The 21,269-nt window shown below is 40.3% G+C and overlaps 1 protein-coding gene across 1 annotated transcript in view; it reads right to left on the bottom strand.

Moving 5' to 3' along the window:
* cadpsa (Ca2+-dependent activator protein for secretion a) overlaps window positions 1-18,030 on the bottom strand; it is a 126,911-nt gene extending 108,881 nt beyond the window's left edge. The window contains exon 1 of the mRNA XM_054616472.1: window positions 17,656-18,030. Coding sequence (XP_054472447.1) covers window positions 17,656-18,030 — 375 coding nt within the window. The remainder of the gene's footprint in view (window positions 1-17,655) is intronic.
* Between the last annotated feature and the right edge of the window lie 3,239 nt (window positions 18,031-21,269).

Genomic DNA, 21,269 nt, shown 5'->3' with positions numbered 1-21,269 from the left:
TTTGAAAACTGTTATAGTTATGCTTGAAAGGACGCAGTATGTCTTCAAGCTCTTCACGTGCATTTCAGAGACCAGCCAATGGGCTATGATTCAGCACCCCCCAATCAATTGACAGCAACCAATAATAAACGATGATGAATGATGTACCAAATAGTTTGAAGCTTCCTTAATACTGTTGACATTCATCTGCTATTTTTGTTGTTGCATCTTTATTCATTGTGTTTACAGCTGCTATTTCAGCACAGCTCCATCAAAACAACAGGCTGCAGTAATATTATTAGTATTGTACTATTTGGAGAATTAGATTCCAGTGGTGGCTGTGTAGGATTGTTTAAGACTGGTGTGAGCCAAACATTCCCAATAACCCCAGACCAATGTAAAGCTCAAAAGTATACCCATCACCAGCATTCAAAGGTATTTTAGTTTAACGGCTTGATAAAAAACCTCTCAAGCACATTATTGAATAGGAAAAAAATCCAAAATATGTTGGATGTGCTGTTTTGTGTAAAAAACAAAAGTGTATAAAAAAACATGTGAAAAATGTCTGCATGGTGCGTTCAGGATAAAGTCTGCAGGCACTACTGGTACAACGAGATCACTTCATTGAGGCAATATTTATTCTGCTCCCCCAGATTCCTTGTTTCCTCCCTGCATATAAAAAACAGAAAGTGTTTATCTGTGGTCACTGAGACAAACAATAACAAATAGATGCTCAGTTGACAGTGAATTAAGGGTTTTGTTGATTCAGAAAAAATATGAACACACACTTTATTTTAGTGCGATGGGACTGTTTTAAACCAAATGTGCACACGACTATGTTTCACTGGGTCTCTTCACAGACTCCACAGATTCTGCTCTGTTATTGTGTTCTCTCATCAAATTATCAAGTCCTGGTTCTTACTCTGGCTGCAATAGCTGCCTGTTCTACATTGAACTACCCTGGATATGGGATTCAGGGGAGAAGGAATAATTTATTCCAGGATTTTCCCCGTTGAGGATCAGTGTAAGGGATTACAATTTACAATACAGTAATCTTATTGTAGTTATTAATCCAATAGACAGTGAATTACCAGAATCGTTTTGGTTATTTTATATTACGACGCTGTGGGTCGGGACAGTGTTTTCAGCGGTAACCTTAACTGCAGTATGAGCACAGCTGCCATTAGCTAGCCAGAGGGACACACACAGAGGGAGCACAGGCAGCCGGTCCGGCTTAGCAGACTTATGTCAGGTGTAACACTATTTGTGTTATAAATTAGTACGCCAACAATGTACAAAATTTAAGCTGCAATGGCGGTGAGTGCTGCTGTTCTGGTCGTTCTCCTTGACTCCAGGGACGTGAAAAATAGTTTGATTGTGAAGTTGTCCAGCCTTCATGTAGCGTTAGCAGGCTATATCCAGCACCCAGCAGCAAAAGAGAACCGCAGTCAAAGAGCCGTCGTCTGATGCTGCAGAGGACATGCTGGACTTCAGAACTGAGGCCCCGTCCCCCACTGCTGCACAGAGCGATGTGTGCTTATTTATTTAGACTAATAAATAGTGAACTTGCCACGCGTCAAATTGCAGACAGTCAGAAAGACAGAGATTCTGCTGATGCAAAACTTTACTATATCCACATCTGATGCAACATCAGTTTAATGGTTAAGTTAAAAGTTACTGAATCAGAGCACAATTCACCAGGTGAATTTAAAGGGAAATCAGTGATAAAGTTTAAATTGAGTTTCAAGCAACCAAGCTGTGTTAAGCCGATTTAATACCCATGTTGAGTGTGTTCAGCCTCAGAAATTGATCCACTTGGAAAAGTCTTATAGATTCCCGATCACAGAACAGCAGACAACATTATGGATCAGATGAAATGAAACATTTCACTTTTGGACTATAGGTCACAAGGCAAAATGACCACCACATCGTCACAGAGGCTCGGGCTTAGTTTACACAATGACCTACACATTAAGAATCCAATGAAGCACACACACACACTCAGGCATTTACATTGACATTAACCCTTCCTCCTTGTTGGAGCAGGGAACATGCTGGAGCTCCGTGGTGATGACATAACATCAAATGGAGGGGTAATCCCAGATTACACATTCCACAGCAGACCAACAAAGGATTGAGAAAGTGCTCATCAGGGCGGGGGCTGCTATTCACACACTCACACACAGGGCTCTCACATGAATACAGGGCAGTGGCTAATGCCTTACAACGCACACACACACACACACACACACACACACACACACACACAAACACTAAAACACACACCTTCCCCCATGCTGTGGCTTTAAGCAAATCCGAAATAAAAAAAAACAAAGTATGCTTTTAATTCTTTCATGTAAAACTGAATATCCACATTTGTCTGGAACATCTTCTCAGAGCAATGACATAGTGATTGAGAGTGCAAGGGCGCTGTTTAAAGAAAGCTTCAAAACAAGCCACCCACTCATTACTGGCACAGGATCAGCTGCTGGCAAGTAAATTTGTCAAAAGTTGAACTGCGACCAACTTCCTCACTGGCCAACAAGGCGTTTAGTGCCAAAATATACTGTACTTCTCCCATTAAGAGACATTATATTAACATTCTGTGAGAAATTTCTTGATCTACTAATGTCATACTGTCGGAAAAGTGTGGAGCTTTCCATTTAGATAGATTTCACTAATCCAGCATTGGCAGATCAGGGATTAGTCCAAGGAAATAAAGGCACAGACAGTTTGGAAATCTGCTTGTGTGTCCGTTAGTCTTCTGCTCTCTACATTCCTGAACATCCTGCTTCATGCTCTTTGGTTCAGTTGATCCAAAGCAGTTTCAACAGAAGTATTTCTACAGAAACAATGCACCTTGGCTGTAAATTTAGAGAAGAGGGTGTGACTGTAGAAGTCTGAGCATCCTGGGCGACTTGTTGTGTTGATGCAATGTGACTTCACACACAAGAGTTGGTAGACTTTAGCTTAAGTGCTACTAGGACTCTGTCGCCCTATAGTTGTCGCTGCTTCAGGACTGAGCTTCACTGTAAATCTGCTGTACCGAGTAGAAACAAAGAGAGATGCTGTTATACCGATAAATAAGACGCCACGTGGAGGCAATTTTTGTTTCTCAACTCCAAAAAGTTTGAGTGCAGTTTACTTAAAGGTCCAGTGTATGATCAGGCGGCATATAGTTGTGAGGCAGCAGATTGTAACCAACTGAAACTTCCTTTGTGTGTCGGAGAACTACAGTGGCCGACACGAAAACATCAAGATGCTATAGCCCTTTCTAGAGCCAGTGTTTGGTTTGACCGTTCTGGGTTACTGTAGAAACATGGCTGATCACCATAGATACATTTAAGCGGCTCATTCTATGGTAATGAAAACATAATAATTCTTATTCTCAGGTGATTATACACAAAATAAAACATACCTAGTCATATCATATTTCATTTTTGCCATTAAATCACCCTAGATGCTCCACGCTGTACCTTTAAGTATGTTGTGGGTATGTTTGGGCCTGAGAACAGTTGCTGTTTCTGGTGAAATATTACATGCATATGAATGACATATCTATTACAGAATGAGTAGTAGAAGTGATGGTGAATGAGATGCCCTGGTATGGTCACCCCTCCAGTCCTGCTCTTTGTGAGACGCCACGGGTGATGGAGAGCTCGTGCAGAACGTTCTGATCGTCTGTCTAAAAGGCCGTGGACTGGTCATGCTAATTGCCCTGTGGCCCTGCACACGGCGGTGATGAGTATCGTATTAGAGTCTCAATAGATTGGATCGGTAGGATGACTCACCCACAGCCTAATTACACCTTCTAGAGTGGATGTGTCAAAGGACCTCCGTACACTGAAGCATGTGTACTTTCATGTGTGTGCTGTGTGTGTGCTGTGTGTGTGCTGTGCTGTGTGTGTGTGCGTGTGTGTGTGTGTGTGTGTGTGTGTGTGTGTGTGTGTGTGTGTGTGCGTGTGTGTGTGTGTGTTTAGACGTGCAGGTGTGGGTTTGTACGTGACCACAACTGACGAGGCTTTTATCATAATTAGCAGTCTACATGCTATCCTCTTGAATTATGCAGACCCTATTGATGTGTTTCTACAACACACACACAGACACACACACACACACACACACACACACACACACACACACACACACACACACACACACACACACACACACACACACACACACACACACACACACACACACACACACACACACAAATGTGCTGCAAACCTTTGATGGCATAATTCAAAAAGACTATCCTTTCTTTAACTGCCTGTTTTTTTTAGTTTTGTACACTGATGCTGAAAGCAGTGGAAACGAGTCAGTGTTCGGGGAAAAGTCTATTCAGTGACACAGATAAGTGATATCTTTGTTGTTTAAGTTGTATCTTAGTGGCCTGCTCTGTGTTTGTGACCTTTTCTGCATGATTTGACAGAAGTGAGAGCCAAGTTCTCTGGTGTTCTTGAGTCTATTGAGTGTGTGCAGTCTGTCCTCTTCTCGGTCTCCATGACAGAGATGTTGTGTAGCTCAGGTCCTGTTTGTCTGGTGACACCTTTGAAGTTGCTAAACGACCTCAATATTGTGATGTTGTTATTTTATTACGCTGGTCTAATTGGTTTACAGGACATCTCTTGTCTGTCCACGGAGAGTGATCGTATTATTTTTTCGTCCGTCTGTCTGAACATGCACTACACATGTATGTACCATTCTCATGAACCCGATATCTCAGGAACATTTCGTTGGAATTTCTTCAAATTTGGCAAATATGTTCACTTGAACTTTATCATTAATTGACTAGGATGTCAAAGGTCACTGTGACCTCAACCCGTCAAAAATTCATATGCCAAGTATGAAAATTTCCCACAAATGTTTCATAGGATTAAATTATGAAGGGATGCCATTCTGGACAGACATGGATGTAAGCTGGTGTATAACCACAAGGCGCTCTTTTGTTAAAAAAAAAAAATCCATGTTAAAGGTTTTTTGGGGGGTTCTCTGAGGACAGAGGGTGTTGTATGATGTTGACTGAAAGCCCCCTGAGACAAACGTATTGTCTACAAGTATGACAAAATGAAAAAAAGTGATTATTCTGCAATAAAGTCAAAAACATTGAATGTTTCCAGTATCACAGGGTTTTTACTAACACTGATAAAGTAAACGGGCACAGATTCAGCTGAGTTCACCTGAGTGCACTGCCACAAATTTTGATGTGATGGTGGGATTTTTCAACATGTCTGAAACATGGCTGAAAGTTTTACACTGAGCCTGATTTACTGGTTTGAGAAAGCAGTTAACATATTTAAAGTTGTAGTCACACACTATTGCCACAAAAACAAAGGTAAGGAGTAACATTTGTGATTGAATTCAAAAGCCATAGTAGAAATATGGAAGCTCAATTTGGAAGATTTATTTGATTTATTTGTTTTCAATCCAAGGTGCACTCTATGAATCTTTTTGTTTCTGTCACTGAAGTGATTATATTTGTAACATTGCTAGGGCTGAATGTGCTGATAAGATGAGCCTAAGGTGTCTGATATATCTGGTCTTCCTTCTCTCTCCATAGGCAGATGGACACACAGAACTTTGTTGTTTTCTATAAAAAAAGCCCCGTATTGATCCTTTTTTAATGCAACGTGGCACCCTATTTGCAATCAAAGTACATGTCCTTATCATTTAAAAGTTCAAACATGTACCTCAAAAACTGTTTCTGCTACTTTCCAGATTAATCATTAATGTGATGTTAAAAAGAGTATTTATATTGAGTAAAGAAAATACCTCTCAATTCCTTTCATAAAACATTTATTGAGTTGGAAAAACAGTTTAATGTTGTTATGTTAATGTAATGTTAACATTAGATAAGTTTAAAACAGTTTTCTTTCATTCACTTACACACACACACACACACACACACACACAATTTTCATATACAGTTTATGCAATGTGGCGCATGCACTGTTCAGCTCTCCATCATGCTGTCTGTCTGTACAATTGCAAGTTTTCACCTATAGTAAAATGAATACACACTAAGGTTTGGCGGACCCCAGAGTAAATAAAGAAAATGCTATTGGACTCACTATTTTCTTAAAATCTGACATAGATCATTATTTTTCACAGTTAAAAATTACATTCACTACTTTAGAAACCTTTTATTTCAATTACCAATTGTCATTTTTCCTCTGCTTCCAACCCATCCTAAGCAACTTGGGGTACAGTTGGTGCGTGCAATACGATTAACTGACACTTGAGACCCCCTGAAAACCTACAACAATTTTGGGGGGTCTCTGGAAAAAAATAAAAATCTTTTTAAAAAGATATATTAAGCTTTTAAAAGCTTACTCTATCCAGCAGTATTTATTACCCAAATGACAAAACATGTGTTCACAAGTTTTTTACAATTTTACAAAAAAATAATAATGTGGTGTTTCTCTTATATTGCCATTGAAAATAGGGTTACATGAATTTATTTTAATTTAATACAATTGATTTTGATTTTGTTCAAAATCACAAATTTGAGTCAAGGGCTTTACAATCAGTTCACATACAACATCCTCTGTCCCCGGACCCTCACATCGGTGCAGGAAAAAATCGGTGCAGTTTTTCCTGCACCTCACATCGGTATGTAACGGGGAGAAAATACAGACTCAGTACACATGAAGTCTGGCAAATATGTCAAAGAGAAAGTCCACTCTTTAAAGTTAAGATAGAATTTGTTTATATCTTCAGCCTGTGTTTGCTGTTACTGAACTGTGACGGTACTGTTGTGTCTGAGGTGAAAAATTGTACAGCGACACGTAGTTGTGTGTGTATTTTGGGTTAGAGAGAGAGTCAGCTGTTCTGTGGCTTCTGTTGCAGGTCATAGTTGATGATTGATTGGCCTTATGTAACGATATTACTCTCGGTGTTGTGTGTCCAAATATTTACAGGCTAGTTAATTGCCTTGGCTTGCATCCATGAAATCTTGTATTTTGCACAGTGGTTACAGTGTCTAGTTTAAGGGCACTTTGATGTGCAGACAGGAGGAACCATGGATCAAACTACCAACCTTGTAATTAAAGGATGACCCACTCCCTCCCCTGAGCCACAGCCGCCCCCACACTAGTTCAATGTCGTTTTTATCAACCCTATGCTGCGGTTGCAAAGATATGACCAACAGTTTTGAAGATGCTCACCATCACGTCTGGATTATTGTAAAAGTTACACCCAACCCAAAATCAAGAGAGTCATCCAGGAAAATTGGATGTGAATTTAACTTCAGAACACTATGTATTGGTAAAATCTTGTCATTGCAATTTGTGATTAAATTAGTACTCCACAGATTTAACGTTGCACCCTATAGCATCATGAAAAGTGATGCAACTGAAGATGATTTAAAAACTTTTGAAAGCCTGTTGCCTACATTACCCACAACACAACCCGGCCACCGACAGTTTGGTTGTTGATTCAGGTTTTTAAGCCACACCAACAGATTTTCAAACTTGAAGTCTTTAGCCCCAAACAACACCGACTGAAGTGACATCACTCCCAAAACCTGTTAACAGACTGTGATGTGTAAAATCTTTGAAGTACCCCTTTAAGGCCATGCTGATTTGGAAAAATGACAAAAGAGGCATGAGAGGCGCCGAAAGAAGAGGAGTCAAGAAACAGGAGAGGAAAGAGGATTGGATTCAACAGAGTCACTGACGCGATGCAGAAAACAAGCAGACAGATGGCCTGATTGTGTTTTGGCGTGGAGTGTCTCACCTGGGCATACTAATCTCCCCCCGGCCTGATCAGGAGAGAAAGGCAGCAGGAATCAAAAACAAAGGGGAAATAGAAAGCATCTCGCTACAGATGTTTACTTGTCCTATTAAGAACTAGTATTACTACTCCGACTACTGAGAAAGTCGATGTCATTTATTTTGTTTCAGGCCACTTGGGGAAAAAGTAAAGCCAACACTGATGTATTATCACCTTAAATGAAATTAAAATAAGTGTCCATGTAATTTTGAGTGGGGTTTTCATCAGAGGTACGATGGTGAGCTTTAAAATGAGCTGGGTTTGTCAGACTGAGAAGCCTGGGTTGAACTCAGCTGGGGACATGGTCAGGACAGACATTCAGGATCGCGCTCAGATTCTCTTACCAAACCCAAAGGATTATTTCTGATTACAGTATGATTGAAACGTTACATAACGCAGGCTGGCAGCATCACAAAGTTTGTCTTGAACCTGTTGCATTTTTTTGCAGTGGGATGTTTAATTTTTTGGGTTGGAAAAAGACAGATTGGCACAAGATTTAGAACATGAATTCTAATTATGACTAATTAGAAGTCATGTTGCAAATTAATCACACAAATAAAACGACCCCGGTGTGTAAAGAACTTATTAGATGGAAACATGCTATCACAAACCTTTAGTCTTATTTGGCATCCAAGACGATGACATGAAAAATGAAAGTCATCAGGAGAGCAAGAACCCATAAAAGCTCATTAAATGTCCTGTTGTTGTGTCAGCAAACAGGCAGGTACTGATATATTGACTAGCTATAGGTCAATTCATATCTCCATAATGATATATATCACAATATAGCATTTTTTCTGTTTATACAAAAAACTGTCTATGTGAATTTATTTATGCACATTACTGATTTTGCTTCTTCCCCGGAGTTCTTGTGCTTTCTCACCTCGCAGGTTCCCAGGAATCGGGGTTATATTTGGACTGTCATCGTGCCACCTACTGAGGCCCTGCTGACACCCACTACTACTACCACTATCATTATTAGTCACATTACTATTATTATTGCCTGTACTATTACGCTTATTGACTTGCTTGTACCCTGGAGTCTTTGTGCTTTCTCGCTTCGCAGGCTTCTATAAATCGTGGCTGTACCTGGACCGTGGACGTGCATCCTGCTACGGCCCTGCTGACACCGACTGCTACCACCATTATTATTATTACTAGTCACATTACTATTACTATTACCTGTACCATTAAGCATTTTAGCTTTACTTCCACCCTGAAGCCCTTTTGCTTTCTCGTTCTGCAGGTTTCCATGAATCGTTGTGGTACCTGGACCGTAGTCGTGCCTCCTGCTGTGAGCCGACTGACACCCACTGCTACTTCGATTATTATTATTAGTCACATTACTATCCCTATTTTCATGGCTATAATTCTACTGTAATAATTGCTGCTGTTATTATAAGTAGTCTTATTATATGAATCATATATGTCATATACATTGAATGTGTTGTATTTAAGAACTGTTATGCTGCTCATTCTGTACACATGACATCTATTGCATTCTGTCCATCCTGGGAGAAGGATCCCTCCTCTGTCGTTCTCCCATAGGTTTCTTCCTTTTTTCTCCCTGTTAAAGGGGTTTTTTAGGGGAGTTTTTCCTGTGCCGATGTGAGGGAAGGACAGAGGATGTCGCATGTGCACAGATTGTAAAGCCCTCTGAGGCAAATTTGTAATTTGTGATTCTGGGCTATACAAAATAAACTGAATTGAATTGAATTGAATTAACCACATGATAATGCCAGTTTTGTGTTCTCCTGAGTGACATAAATACTTCCAAATGAGAACTACTGAGAATTTTTTATTAGATAAAAACAATAATTATATCTAAATAAAGGCCTTATCTATATCTAACCTAACTAAGTTCTTTTGTTGCCTAAACCTAATCAAGTACATTTGTTGCCTAAACGTAACAAAGTAGTTTTGTCGCCTAAACATAACTAATTATTTTTGTTGCGTTTCTTTTTTTGTTTCAATTTATAACGTTTTTAACCACCAGGGTTAAAAAAAACTACATTGATGCCATTTTGCTGTTTGAAATGTAACACAAGTGAAGAGAAAAAGTAGGTGTTTGAGTAGCATCACGCCCCACAGCTACAAAAACGGAAGTAGCATTGTATAGTTCTTCTTTGGCTCCAACAACGCCACTATCAAGTCATGAAGACAGAACAGAGGTTGCGTTTCCCACACTATATCCCAAATAGAGATAGAGATAGAGATAGAGTTGAAAATTTGTGAATTGTCTAGATATATTTTGATGCTAATACCTTTGCACATCACTTCTGTCAAACTGGTTCTACACTGTGGTATTTCTACTTTAGCACTAGCAAACACATTTGCGATCAACTTTATGTGTTGGTTTTATTCCGGTTTAACTCAACACTGACACTAACTCTGCCTTCAAAGCAGCTCTATACCTGCAACAAATGTTTGAACCCCTACAACTTCAAGTCTTCCCAAGGCCGGTGTGAACATTAAAGTAACCTTTCAAACAGGGAACAGCCATGGCTTTATCTCTTCTCAGCCCACAGCATCTCAAGCCCGGTGCAGTACCACCCACTTCCCAGCTGACTGGCAAATGTGTTCTGAGAAGGCGTACGAGCTCCAAAGTCTGATCAAACACAGAATGTCAAATGAGACTCTCATTCTCTGTCTATGTCTACGACTGGTTGCTACATTGTGTCTGAGCCATGGTGCTGATGTGTTTTTGAATGGTTTGAAATAAACAGCCTTTTTAAGCGCATTGCACTCAGAGTCGTTGTGTGTCCTAATGACAGAAATGTTTTTGTCCTTCCATCCTCTCTTCTCGTCTAAAATCCAGATCACCCAGTTCCTCTTTTGCTGGTGATGAATGAACAAATGATGAATGAAAGCTTCTAGTGTTTGATTCATCCATTCTGAACTAGGAAGAGTTTTTGCTCCTACCAGTCAGATTTTCTAACGTCTCTCAGCTGATCCAGTTCAGCGCGGGAGATAAAATTATTATTGTGATGAAAACAAATCCTAGTGGAATGGGACGTGATAGATCGCACAATAAGAGGTTAAGAGGTTTATGATTAGGAACTCAGAAATGATTAGAGAAATTGGAATAGTAATTTGTTTAGTGTGGAGGCTACAGCTTTGAAGACCCTTCATCTCCTCTAATGAGGGTAGTCCAAACGGGCACATACACACTTCTACCTTGTACACTCTTAAACTCATGTTAGTGACGGCACATAATTTTATTATTGGATAATCACTTTTAATGCATTAATGTTAGGAGCATTTTAATGTTGTAGATGCCTAAGATGAATTTAGTTTTCAGTACTTTTTATAATATTGGGTATTTTGATCTATAAAAAGACATCATATGTAACATGATTTACAATTTAACCATTAAACACAGCTCGCAAATGGAGGTATGCATTAAAAAGTGTAATTGAATAAAGGTGGCAATAAAATGAAATAACTTCAAATCGTACTAAATTCAAGTTTAGTAAATGTATTCAAACACTTTCCAATACTGCACTTGATGTTGAAATATGAAATTCAAATTCCATTTTAGTCACTGAGGCCTTATGTAGCCTGTTGTTATTTTCAGGGGGCTAGATTGCCAGAGGGTGTAGTCAACAACTATGCTCATAAATCAGCTCAAGCAGTGTTCAGTCCATGAAGATGGTGAAGTGAAAGGCCCTTCACTGCACAAGTCTTTCATCATGCACTCCCCAGTGGAGGAGTATCTCATGGGGACAATGAAGTATATACATGGTAACATGATGACGCCACAACATGTTGACACAGAGAGAAAATAACAAGAATTTTAGTGAGCGATGTGGGGCTGATCTGCTCTCAGCGATGTCCTTTGTGTGAAATATGGAGTGAACATGAGGAGGGCTTACCAAATAATATACACCGTAAATCAGAAGCAATGTGCGCTCCACTTCAGCTGTGTAGGATGGATGTTTATATGTACATTCATTCCCAAATGTACTACCACCAGATACTACTGCTGTATATATTTTAAACAAAGCATATACAAGGAATAAAGGATTACACTATGTGTTCCAGTCAAAGGGTTGCCTTAGCACATAGCTTAAAGGTTGACTAATCATCTGAATTGAAATATGACTAAGTTAATAGCTAAATTAGTTTAATGGTAGCTCCATTGGTTGTTTCATTTGTTTGGTTAAGTAGTAAGGAAACATTTCTTCAGTTCAACAAGGAGATTTATTTTATTCAGTGGTAACAACACAGCCAGGGTCCGTTAAATGGAAAGTCAAGTCATGATGTTATGTCACTCAACCATTTTGCTGTTATAACAGTCATTTGAACTAACCACAGACACTCGACCGTCCTGCTGTTATTACAGACATGTGAAGTAACCAAAGACACTTGACCATCCTGCTGTTATTAAAAATGTGTGAACTAACCACAGCCACTCGACTGTCCTGCTGTTATTACAGTCATTTGAACTAACCACAGACACTCGACCGTCCTGCTGTTATAACAAATGTGTGAACTAACCACAGACACTTGACTGTCCTGCTGTTATTACAGTCATTTGTACTAACCACAGACACTCGACCGTCCTGCTGTTATTACAAACGTATGAACTTATCACAGACACTCAACTGTCCTGTTGTTGTTACAGTCATGTGACCTAAACACAGACACTCAACCGTCCTGCTGTTATTACAGAAATGTGACCTAACCGCAGAAACTCAAGTGTCCTGCTGGTATTACAGACGTTTGAACTAACCACAGACATTCGACTCACGAGCACCACACCACTTTCCCATGGCATCGCCTTCTTTTTTTACATTTAGCCAGCGAAGGCACGGGACTTATGGGAAATGGGGTTCATCGTGATCCACTAATTACATAAATATTGAATAAACAACAATAGTATGTTCTTAAAAAAAACTACCATATTCTATATAGCAAGCCACACACACGACATAATGTTGAGAACGGCCTTGTTCGAAAGTTGGATCTGTTATTATTAGTCTAGTTACAAATGCCAATGGGACTTGGAATGAAGTTTTCTTACTTCCGGAACAAACCCCAGAAGTTGAAGTTTTCCTTCGGATTACTGCTACAATAAGTCACAAGCATAGGCTCACTAGCAATAGCAAAGTTCTATCACTTCAGGAATGAAAGATAGTATTATGCAAACTTTTATTTTAGAGTTGTGAAAAGACAGATTTTTTTCTTGGTCATTGGATTAAACATAAGTCCCAAAGTAGATAGCTATGGTATAGCTTTAGATTTTGTCCGATGAAAATGTCTATATTTTATGTGACCATATTGTGCTTTTATTATATTACAGCAATTGTGTTTTCATTCTTTCCTTCACTTTCTGATATACAGCGACGGTGAAAAGATTTGCCTCTTCTCAGACTACAGCCATGCAGTCGCCATGGTTACATTCTTCCTTTCACTGTCACAGAGAGCGTGATTGCGGTGAGGAGAGGGTTCCCAGTGAAAATACCTTTGCTAGATCCGTGTTACTGAGCCCTTATTCAACTTGCTTAATGTTGTCCTCACTCCCGCAACATTCTCCATCAACAACTGAAACTTGCATGAGAAAAAACAACGGCTCAAGTTGATTAATAGTCGAGGTTCCATCCAAATATTTTCAAAGAATTTCAAGAAATCAGTAAAAACAAAAAAGCGAATTATGGCTTGTTTCCACACGCTTCTGTTGTGCAAATATTAGGTGATGGATGCATCATATAAATAGCTGGTAGCACTTATTGTCTGATGACCAATTAAACAATCTAAAAGTATGTGATGATGTAATTATGACATTCATGTTCATATACATATTCTTTTGAGGAAGGTCATGATTTTTTGTCTCTCCAGTGGAGCCAAAACTTGACTGGCATAAAAGTCACATCTGTATATGTACATCAGGATTTATTCACTTAGTCACAATCTGCTTCATTGACCAAGTACGTGAACACATATAAGGACTTTGACTCTGGTGTGTTGTTGTTCTCAGTGTTCTTAAACAGAAAACAGACATACAGCTAAAAACAAGGACAGCAAAGCTAATATATAGATATAAAGGTATAACAGTACATAGTGTATACAGCGTGGAGAGATATTTATTTGACAGTGATGACAAGTTAAGTGTGTAGACTGCTCCTTTTGCACTTTCGAGCATGTTGATTATATCGTTTATCCAACTTTTCCAGCTCAGCCAGGCATAAAAAAGTCTTTGGCGATATTTCAAGTTTTGTTTTAATTTCCCTCTGTTTCCATTCATTGGCAAATTAAAAATGTACATCAAAACGGCATCTCAGTTTTTCCACGTGGCTTCAAATCACAACAGAAATGATCTCATGACACTTTTCCTATAGAGCAGAGCAGACCAAACTTTTTGCCACAGTTCATGTTGTCTTGTGCCTTAGTTTTGACATGTACATTTTGAAGAGCTATAATCCCCATTTACTGAAGTAAAACTACACAAGGAAGCTTTAAAGAAAGTTCAACTCTCTTTCACTACAGACTAACACACCTCACAGGTTAACTTTATGTTTTTTGTTGTAATAAATACTTTAAAATTGGTTAGCATATTAAGTGTGTTTCCCAAGCCAGGTGATGACACTGTCATGTCGGCTCTATTGTTCCTCCAATGTGATAAAATCACGGTATCAGATATTTGGATGTCTTTCAGTCTAAAGCACTGTTCCCTCCATGGCAGCAGAGCTGTGTGCTGGCCTCTGATAGAGACACAGATAGACTTAATGGCTGCTGCGTGTTCTCTCCATCGATGGAAGAATCACATGTCAGGCTGACATCTCAGTCTGCGTGATAAATACCAGCTCCTCCCTCACTGACGTAGTTTTCTGTGCTGTGCTCTGGTGTAGATGCAGGAAGAATGTTCCATCAGCGTTCTATTGTATTGCTTCATGCTTTAGAAAGCACAATCATTACATGCTGGTAGAAATAATCGATCATTAAGCAAAGAGGAAGTCTGATTGTGATTGGTGGATGCCATCTTCACTAGTTGGATTATATGTATACAAAGAAATCAGTGAATACATCTATATTTACAACGTGATCAGACCACTGAGTAGACTGCCATTCTAACGCTACGTCTAATAGCAGGACACCTTCTTCTGGGGGCCCTCCTCCATACGCAGACTTTGTGGCTCTTTATACTAAGCCACCTGACTTGGTCCGTTGCTCCCATAATAATAACTACTGCCACTAGAGGTCGCCTGGCAAATCACATAAGGCAAGTATCTTTTTGACTAGCTGTTGTTTCTGAACCACGGACAGCACTGTTTGTTGTCTGTGACATACCAGCTATTTCTATGTGACTCTGCTGACTCTGACAAATAATCATTCATAGAAAAAAGGCCCCTCTGCATAAGCTGCTTCTTGCTACCTGTAAGGCAATATCGACGTGTACCAGATAATCAACTTACTTTGATTGCAACACTGTGATTACTCTATCTCTCCTTTTATGAGATTTGTTATGACACCTGATGTTTCAATCTGAAGAAAGGCCCTTTACTGGGAGAGTACCCTGCTTTTTGATATTGTCCACACATTTTAATTCACAAATACGTTTATTGTTGAGCTGTGAAAACTGGCTTAATTATTGATTCAGCTTCAGCTGAGCAGCAGAATCAATACATGGTTGTATGGGTGAACTCAAATTGAGGATGGATTGAATTATTTCAGACAGAACATGTACAAACGGTGATTTATTTTTTTATTTTTTAGAAGTGGCTGCCACAGTAATAATAATCAACAGTTCCTCAAGCACAACCTGTGGGTGTTTAAGGAGATTCTCACGATCTGTTCACCTGATAAGTAAAACCTCGGTTTGCATGACACTTCCTAAATCAGGTTACTGCTGGATCTATACTTAGATGTCTTACTGTCTCTGAGGGACGATAGTGTAAAGCAGCGTTGGGGATTGGGGCCGCTAAAGCCTCGGTTACCGTGGCCACGTGGATGTCACAACAAAGTAGGTATGTAGACATCCGCACAGGGCCTACACATGCTCCCTCTGATGACAAAATGTATATCAAGTCTCTAGTGGACCCTCATGTGGATGCATGAAGTAAAACAATGCTGCATCCGCAAGGGTCATGAGTGTCCGCATGGCCATAAACTACATCACATCGTCAGACATGGCCCTTGGCGGGGTTTCCCTGCTGCAGGTTTCCACCTGTCTGTGAACATACAACGTTTTCTAACTACCTTGACGCTGGTGGGAGCAGAAAATTGAGAACTTTAAGGAGCATTGAGAATGTTTGTTTTCTGCAAGGAGTAACCCGAATAAAATATAAAAGACCCACACGTTTCCTCTGTCACGATTCCATTTCAGCTCATGTCCGTGCGACTGTCTTTGTACTCTGTAAATGCTTCGGTGCACATTGGTAACATGTCCGAAACGTGAAGGAGCCACGTTGCAGTCAGAGATCCATGTAGCTGCATCTAGTGGACATGGTGGACATGTTTCAGTTGTCTGTCTCGTGGGTATCTGGCATAACAGATTTGCTTCAGATGCCTTGTAACAGATGTGTTTTGGCACCCTCAACTGCAAACCAAAGTACCCTTCTTCAAACTTACTGTGACTATGTATTAGAGTTTGTCCCAGTCAAACTCGTCTGAGTACTGCACGACAATACTGGCTGAAGGGTCGCTGGGTGTAGACGCTGATGGAGGTCTGCAGCTGCTGACATGCTGCTTTCACTAAGACACACCATAGACGCACACCCATACAGCCATTGAATGTAATTCCAGTACAGGTAGGTCTACATTCACTACACGACTACTTCCATCATGTTTTGTGTAGGGTGCGACACAAGGATGGCAAGACATTTATCCATGTTTGAATGTTTATCACGTCCCCCCTCCTCTACAATGGCTGACAATTCACCCTTATACAACTAGAGTTATAAACACCTTTCCATCCGACATGATCAGACGACATGTTGTACAAACTAGTTCACTTAAAGCACACGGACACCTTCAGAGCCAGTTCGTATTGAAAGGACTGCGATACCAGTACAGATCACAAGGGTCCTGCAGACCCCCAGTTAAGAAACAGACCTACAACAAAATCACACAGTTTATCTTAAAAAATGTCATCTTTTATGTGTTTTTTACAACCAAACCATGGTCTGATAAACCTCAGGGTGTGGTAGGTATGGGGATATCACTGAAGGGCCACATCAAAGATATTAGACTGTGTGAAGAAACATTCCTCCCATATAGGCTGGTGAGGCTGCACAGGATACATTTTTCCTGTGCAACAGATTGTTCTAATATGAGCTGGGCTAGAGACTAGCAGGAGGGGGGGCTGCTTCTATGCCCAGAGGCTGTCCACATATGCAAGGGCTACTACAATGGGTGGGAACGACATACACACATGCTCTCTCTCTCTCTCGTCATCCTTCAGCCGCTCCTTTATGTTGCCAACCCCACTTTGTTTGGATTTAGCACATTTCTTTGTGTCTTTTTTATCAACCTTTCTGGCATCATCATTCCAGGATGTCGGGGTGGAGGGAGGAAAAGAAAAATGTTTTCAATCATAAGAGACATCAAGTGAGAATGTGCTCTCGCTGCTGAGGCTTTATGTGCAGTGAGGTAGTGTAACTATCATCTCTGCACTTCATCCATCTTAGTCCACTACCTTCTCCAGTAAAAGTGTTAAGGGTTTGATGCTCATGTGGTGTGCAACAAATAAAATGTATAAAAAAGCATCTCTGACCGGAAGCTGAACTGGGTTATATTTGTGCATTCTTGAATATTCGAGGGGAAAAAAAAGCATCCAACGACACGGTGCGACTGTGGAAGCAACAGTTGGTGTCACGCTTCTAAGTGATGTTCTCAAGAAATCAAAGAAGAATTTAAAACACCAGTTTTGAAGTTTCTCGTTCTCCACACGGTTCTTACCTTCTGCTGCCTCCTGGCCATGTCGGTGGGTTGCTTTGCGTTGAACGGATAGGCGATGCAGCGCATCACAAACACATACAGCTGGAGTCTCTTCTTCCTCTCCTCCTCCTCTCTCTGCATCTTCTCCAGGTCCTCCTTCTCCTTGTCGCTGCCGACCGACGGGCTGGGGCTGGAGGGTCGGCCGCCGCCGCCGCTGCCGCCGCCACCGCTCCCGCTCCCTCGGCCCCGGGGCTGGAGCCCTCCGCCGCCGTGGCCGTCGGAGGCTCGGCCCGGTGACAGCTGGGCTCCTCCGAGGCTCTTCGGGGCCGCCACCTCTTTGTGCTCCACCTCCAGTATCTCATCCCCTTCCTCCTCGCTGGAAGACGGGTCCAACATGCTGGCCGAGGCTTGGATGGAGAATAAAGGCTATACCTGCTGCTGCAAAGGTACAGACTGCAAAAGTAGAAAAAGAGATGCTGATCAGATTGAGAGTGAGCCACAGAGGCAGAGACCCGGGGGAAGCAGCTGTTGAGACGCTCAAACCTGACAGATGAGCGGCTCTGAAGAAGACGAGTCAGTCTCAGCCGGAAAACAAACAATGAAAGTGTTGTAGACTCTAGTTGGTTGCGTGATATCCAAACCTTTCAAGTCTAGCAGTCAGTGACACACAGGAGGGGTTTATCATGGGAGCGCATATAAAGGGGGAGGGGTCGCGGGGAGGGACGACGGGAGGAAACGCTGTGATGGTGCTCCGCCGCCGGGGGAGAGGAAGAGGCTGGGCTCGGAGCTGACCGCGGTGCTGAAACCCGATCCCCGGCTGCTCTGGGACCAGTTTGATCAGGCTGCGAGCACAATGGATGAACGGCCACCTGATGATCCATCTGAGTCAAGAGACTGCAGGCTACAGCAGCAGATCGGAATCAAAGCCTTTCACAATAAAAGCTCTACCGCTGATTTAATATCAATAAATGATCAAATGAAATGTAACTCCATTATTGATTTAACGATTTAAAACATGTTTGGTCTGTCTGTCTGCCTGCTCACTTATAGGTAATACCAGGGATATCACCTTCACAAAACATAATTACCTGAATTGCGGGCATGTGCAAAAAAAAAAAAGCAACAAAAAGCATAAAAATAAAAAATGAAAAATGAAAAAGGCTTCCAAATATATGTATTGAGGACATCTATTATATTTTGTTAGACTTAATCTTATTCAATACAGGTATGAGTCTCAAATACAGCCTCATACCATCGATAATTTCAGGATCTCAAATTATTTAGATTATTTTCTATTTATAAAGCTAGATACCAGAATACATGAATCCAACACACCAAAAATAACAATGTTTCTATGCACAATATGGATGTAGTCAGTCAGTCAGTCAGTCAGTCAGTTTGTTAGGCTATTTCTTTTTTCAATATCACGTATATATCAAGTATTTGGACCATCCCACACAGGATTAAGATAAATCCATATATCAAACCCCAAAGATTCCTATACAGACTGAAGGTCGACATGCTCGACACACTGCAAATAACATTGTTTCATTGCTTATGCACGATTTTGAAAACAGGGTTCATGTGTCCACACACAATTCTATCTCCGTCTGTAAGAATTCATGTCCCATTAATGCCCAACTGACTTTGCTTCTTCCCCGGAGTCTTTGTGCTTTGTCGCCTCGCAGGTTTCCATGAATGGTGGTTACAGCTGGACCGTGGTCGTGCCCGACATCCACCGCTACTGTTATTATTATTATTAGTCAAAATTCTATTTGTATTTCTGCTACCATTACTGCTTTTATTATAATTATTATTATTCTGTTTTATACACTGCTGTTATTATAAGTAGTCTTACTTTTTTAAACATGTTCATATTGTACACATGACATCTATTGCATTCTGTCCATCCTGGGAGAAGGATCCCTCCTCTGTCGTTCTCCCATAGGTTTCTTCCTTTTTTCTCCCCGTTAAAGGGGTTTTTTAGGGGAGTTTTTCATGTGAGGGAAGGACAGAGGATGTCGCATGTGTACAGATTGTAAAGCCCCCTGAGGCAAATTTGTAATTTGTGATTTTGGGCTATACAAAATAAATCTAATTGAATTGAAATAAATTCCCAGAACTACACACAAAAGTGGCAGAACACCTCATATATTATACTGTAGGTGCAGAGCAGAAAATGGGTTTAAAGTTTTGGAGACTTGAGCTGAGGTTTTTCTCTCTGAGTGTCAGTTTCAATGATTGCACTTTATGTGTCAAATGGATGTGTAAGCAAATGAAACAAACACTGTAAGAAAACACATGCAAATAGACAAAACACAAGCAAATTAAGAAAGTGTTTGTTCAGTGTTTGTACAGTGTAATACAGATATGTTTGAAATGTCCCTTATTTTTACAACAATATTATTTTACTAAAGTTAATGGAAAGAAATGGAACCTTATGCATATTGGTTTTTGTACTGAACTCAAACAGAACCATGACTCTTAAACCCAAACCATGAGCAATATAGTCTGTTTGATGAAATGTGCTTTAGAAATAAACTTGACTTATTTGTACATTTACACTTAGAGTGACTTTAATAAAAAACTTATTTCTCAAACAGTTTTGGACACATTGTACAAAAGAGGTTAACAGACAATAAAGACACAATAAAGTGCATTCACCACAATTTAACGATAAAAAGAGCGTAAATCTAAAAACCTCCAACAACTCCTCATTAAGATACATACAGTAGTTTCACCATTCAATCACAATATTTCTTTAACTATTAACATTGAAAAACAGCTGACCTCACATGCTACCTAAAATGCTGTTTTAGGAAGAGTGTGAGGTCAGTAAGACCACAATGAAGAGACCTTCCTGAACCGCAGAAAAATAAAATGACATTGGGTATTTCAAACCTTCAACAAAATACACAAGAAAACTTTACTGCTGTTGAGCTTTTCTTTTCTATTCATAACTTTCTGACGAATTTGAATGATCAAAACCTGAGAAAGAACACTATCAGCAATCAGAAAAACAGGAAAACCTCCAACTCCACTGTAGCATAAAAGATCAGATAAGCACTACCTGTTTCCTGTACTAACTTACATCGTTTTTCATGTTATAATACAGCATAGCAGTATACTTTAAGGTGCAAAATACAACACTGGGAGAATTTCTTTTGGCTAAACCTAGCATATCGACGGCTAAGCTGATGGCTAGGAGCTAACAGTGCGTACAGCGCTAACAGTACAAATGATGGCAACAGTGATGACAGAGCTAACTGTGGTTTCCTGGGGGGGAACCGGAGTATGAGTGCAGGTAGACCTTACTACACTATATTTTCACATATATAGTTGTTTGCATCTATTAATGCTCTAAATGTGGAATTTATAACCTTAAAGTTTTGCATTTTGGTTGGAACACAGACACACACACACACACACACACACACACACACACACACACACACACACACACACACACACACACACACACACACACACACACACACACACACACAAACTTTAATGAAAAAAAAAGGATGAAAGTCAGTCAGAAGTTTGTCAGTCTTGACCGATACTGTGCTTAACTAGCTGTCGTTTATCTTGTTGTCACAAGAGCAAATAGAGACTTGACTGTGTACAACATT

This window comes from Anoplopoma fimbria, chromosome 17, assembly GCF_027596085.1.
Source record: "Anoplopoma fimbria isolate UVic2021 breed Golden Eagle Sablefish chromosome 17, Afim_UVic_2022, whole genome shotgun sequence".
Classification (NCBI taxonomy): domain Eukaryota; kingdom Metazoa; phylum Chordata; class Actinopteri; order Perciformes; family Anoplopomatidae; genus Anoplopoma; species Anoplopoma fimbria.
Note: the sequence above shows the minus strand (reverse complement) of the source record. Positions and strands in the feature narration are given on the sequence as shown.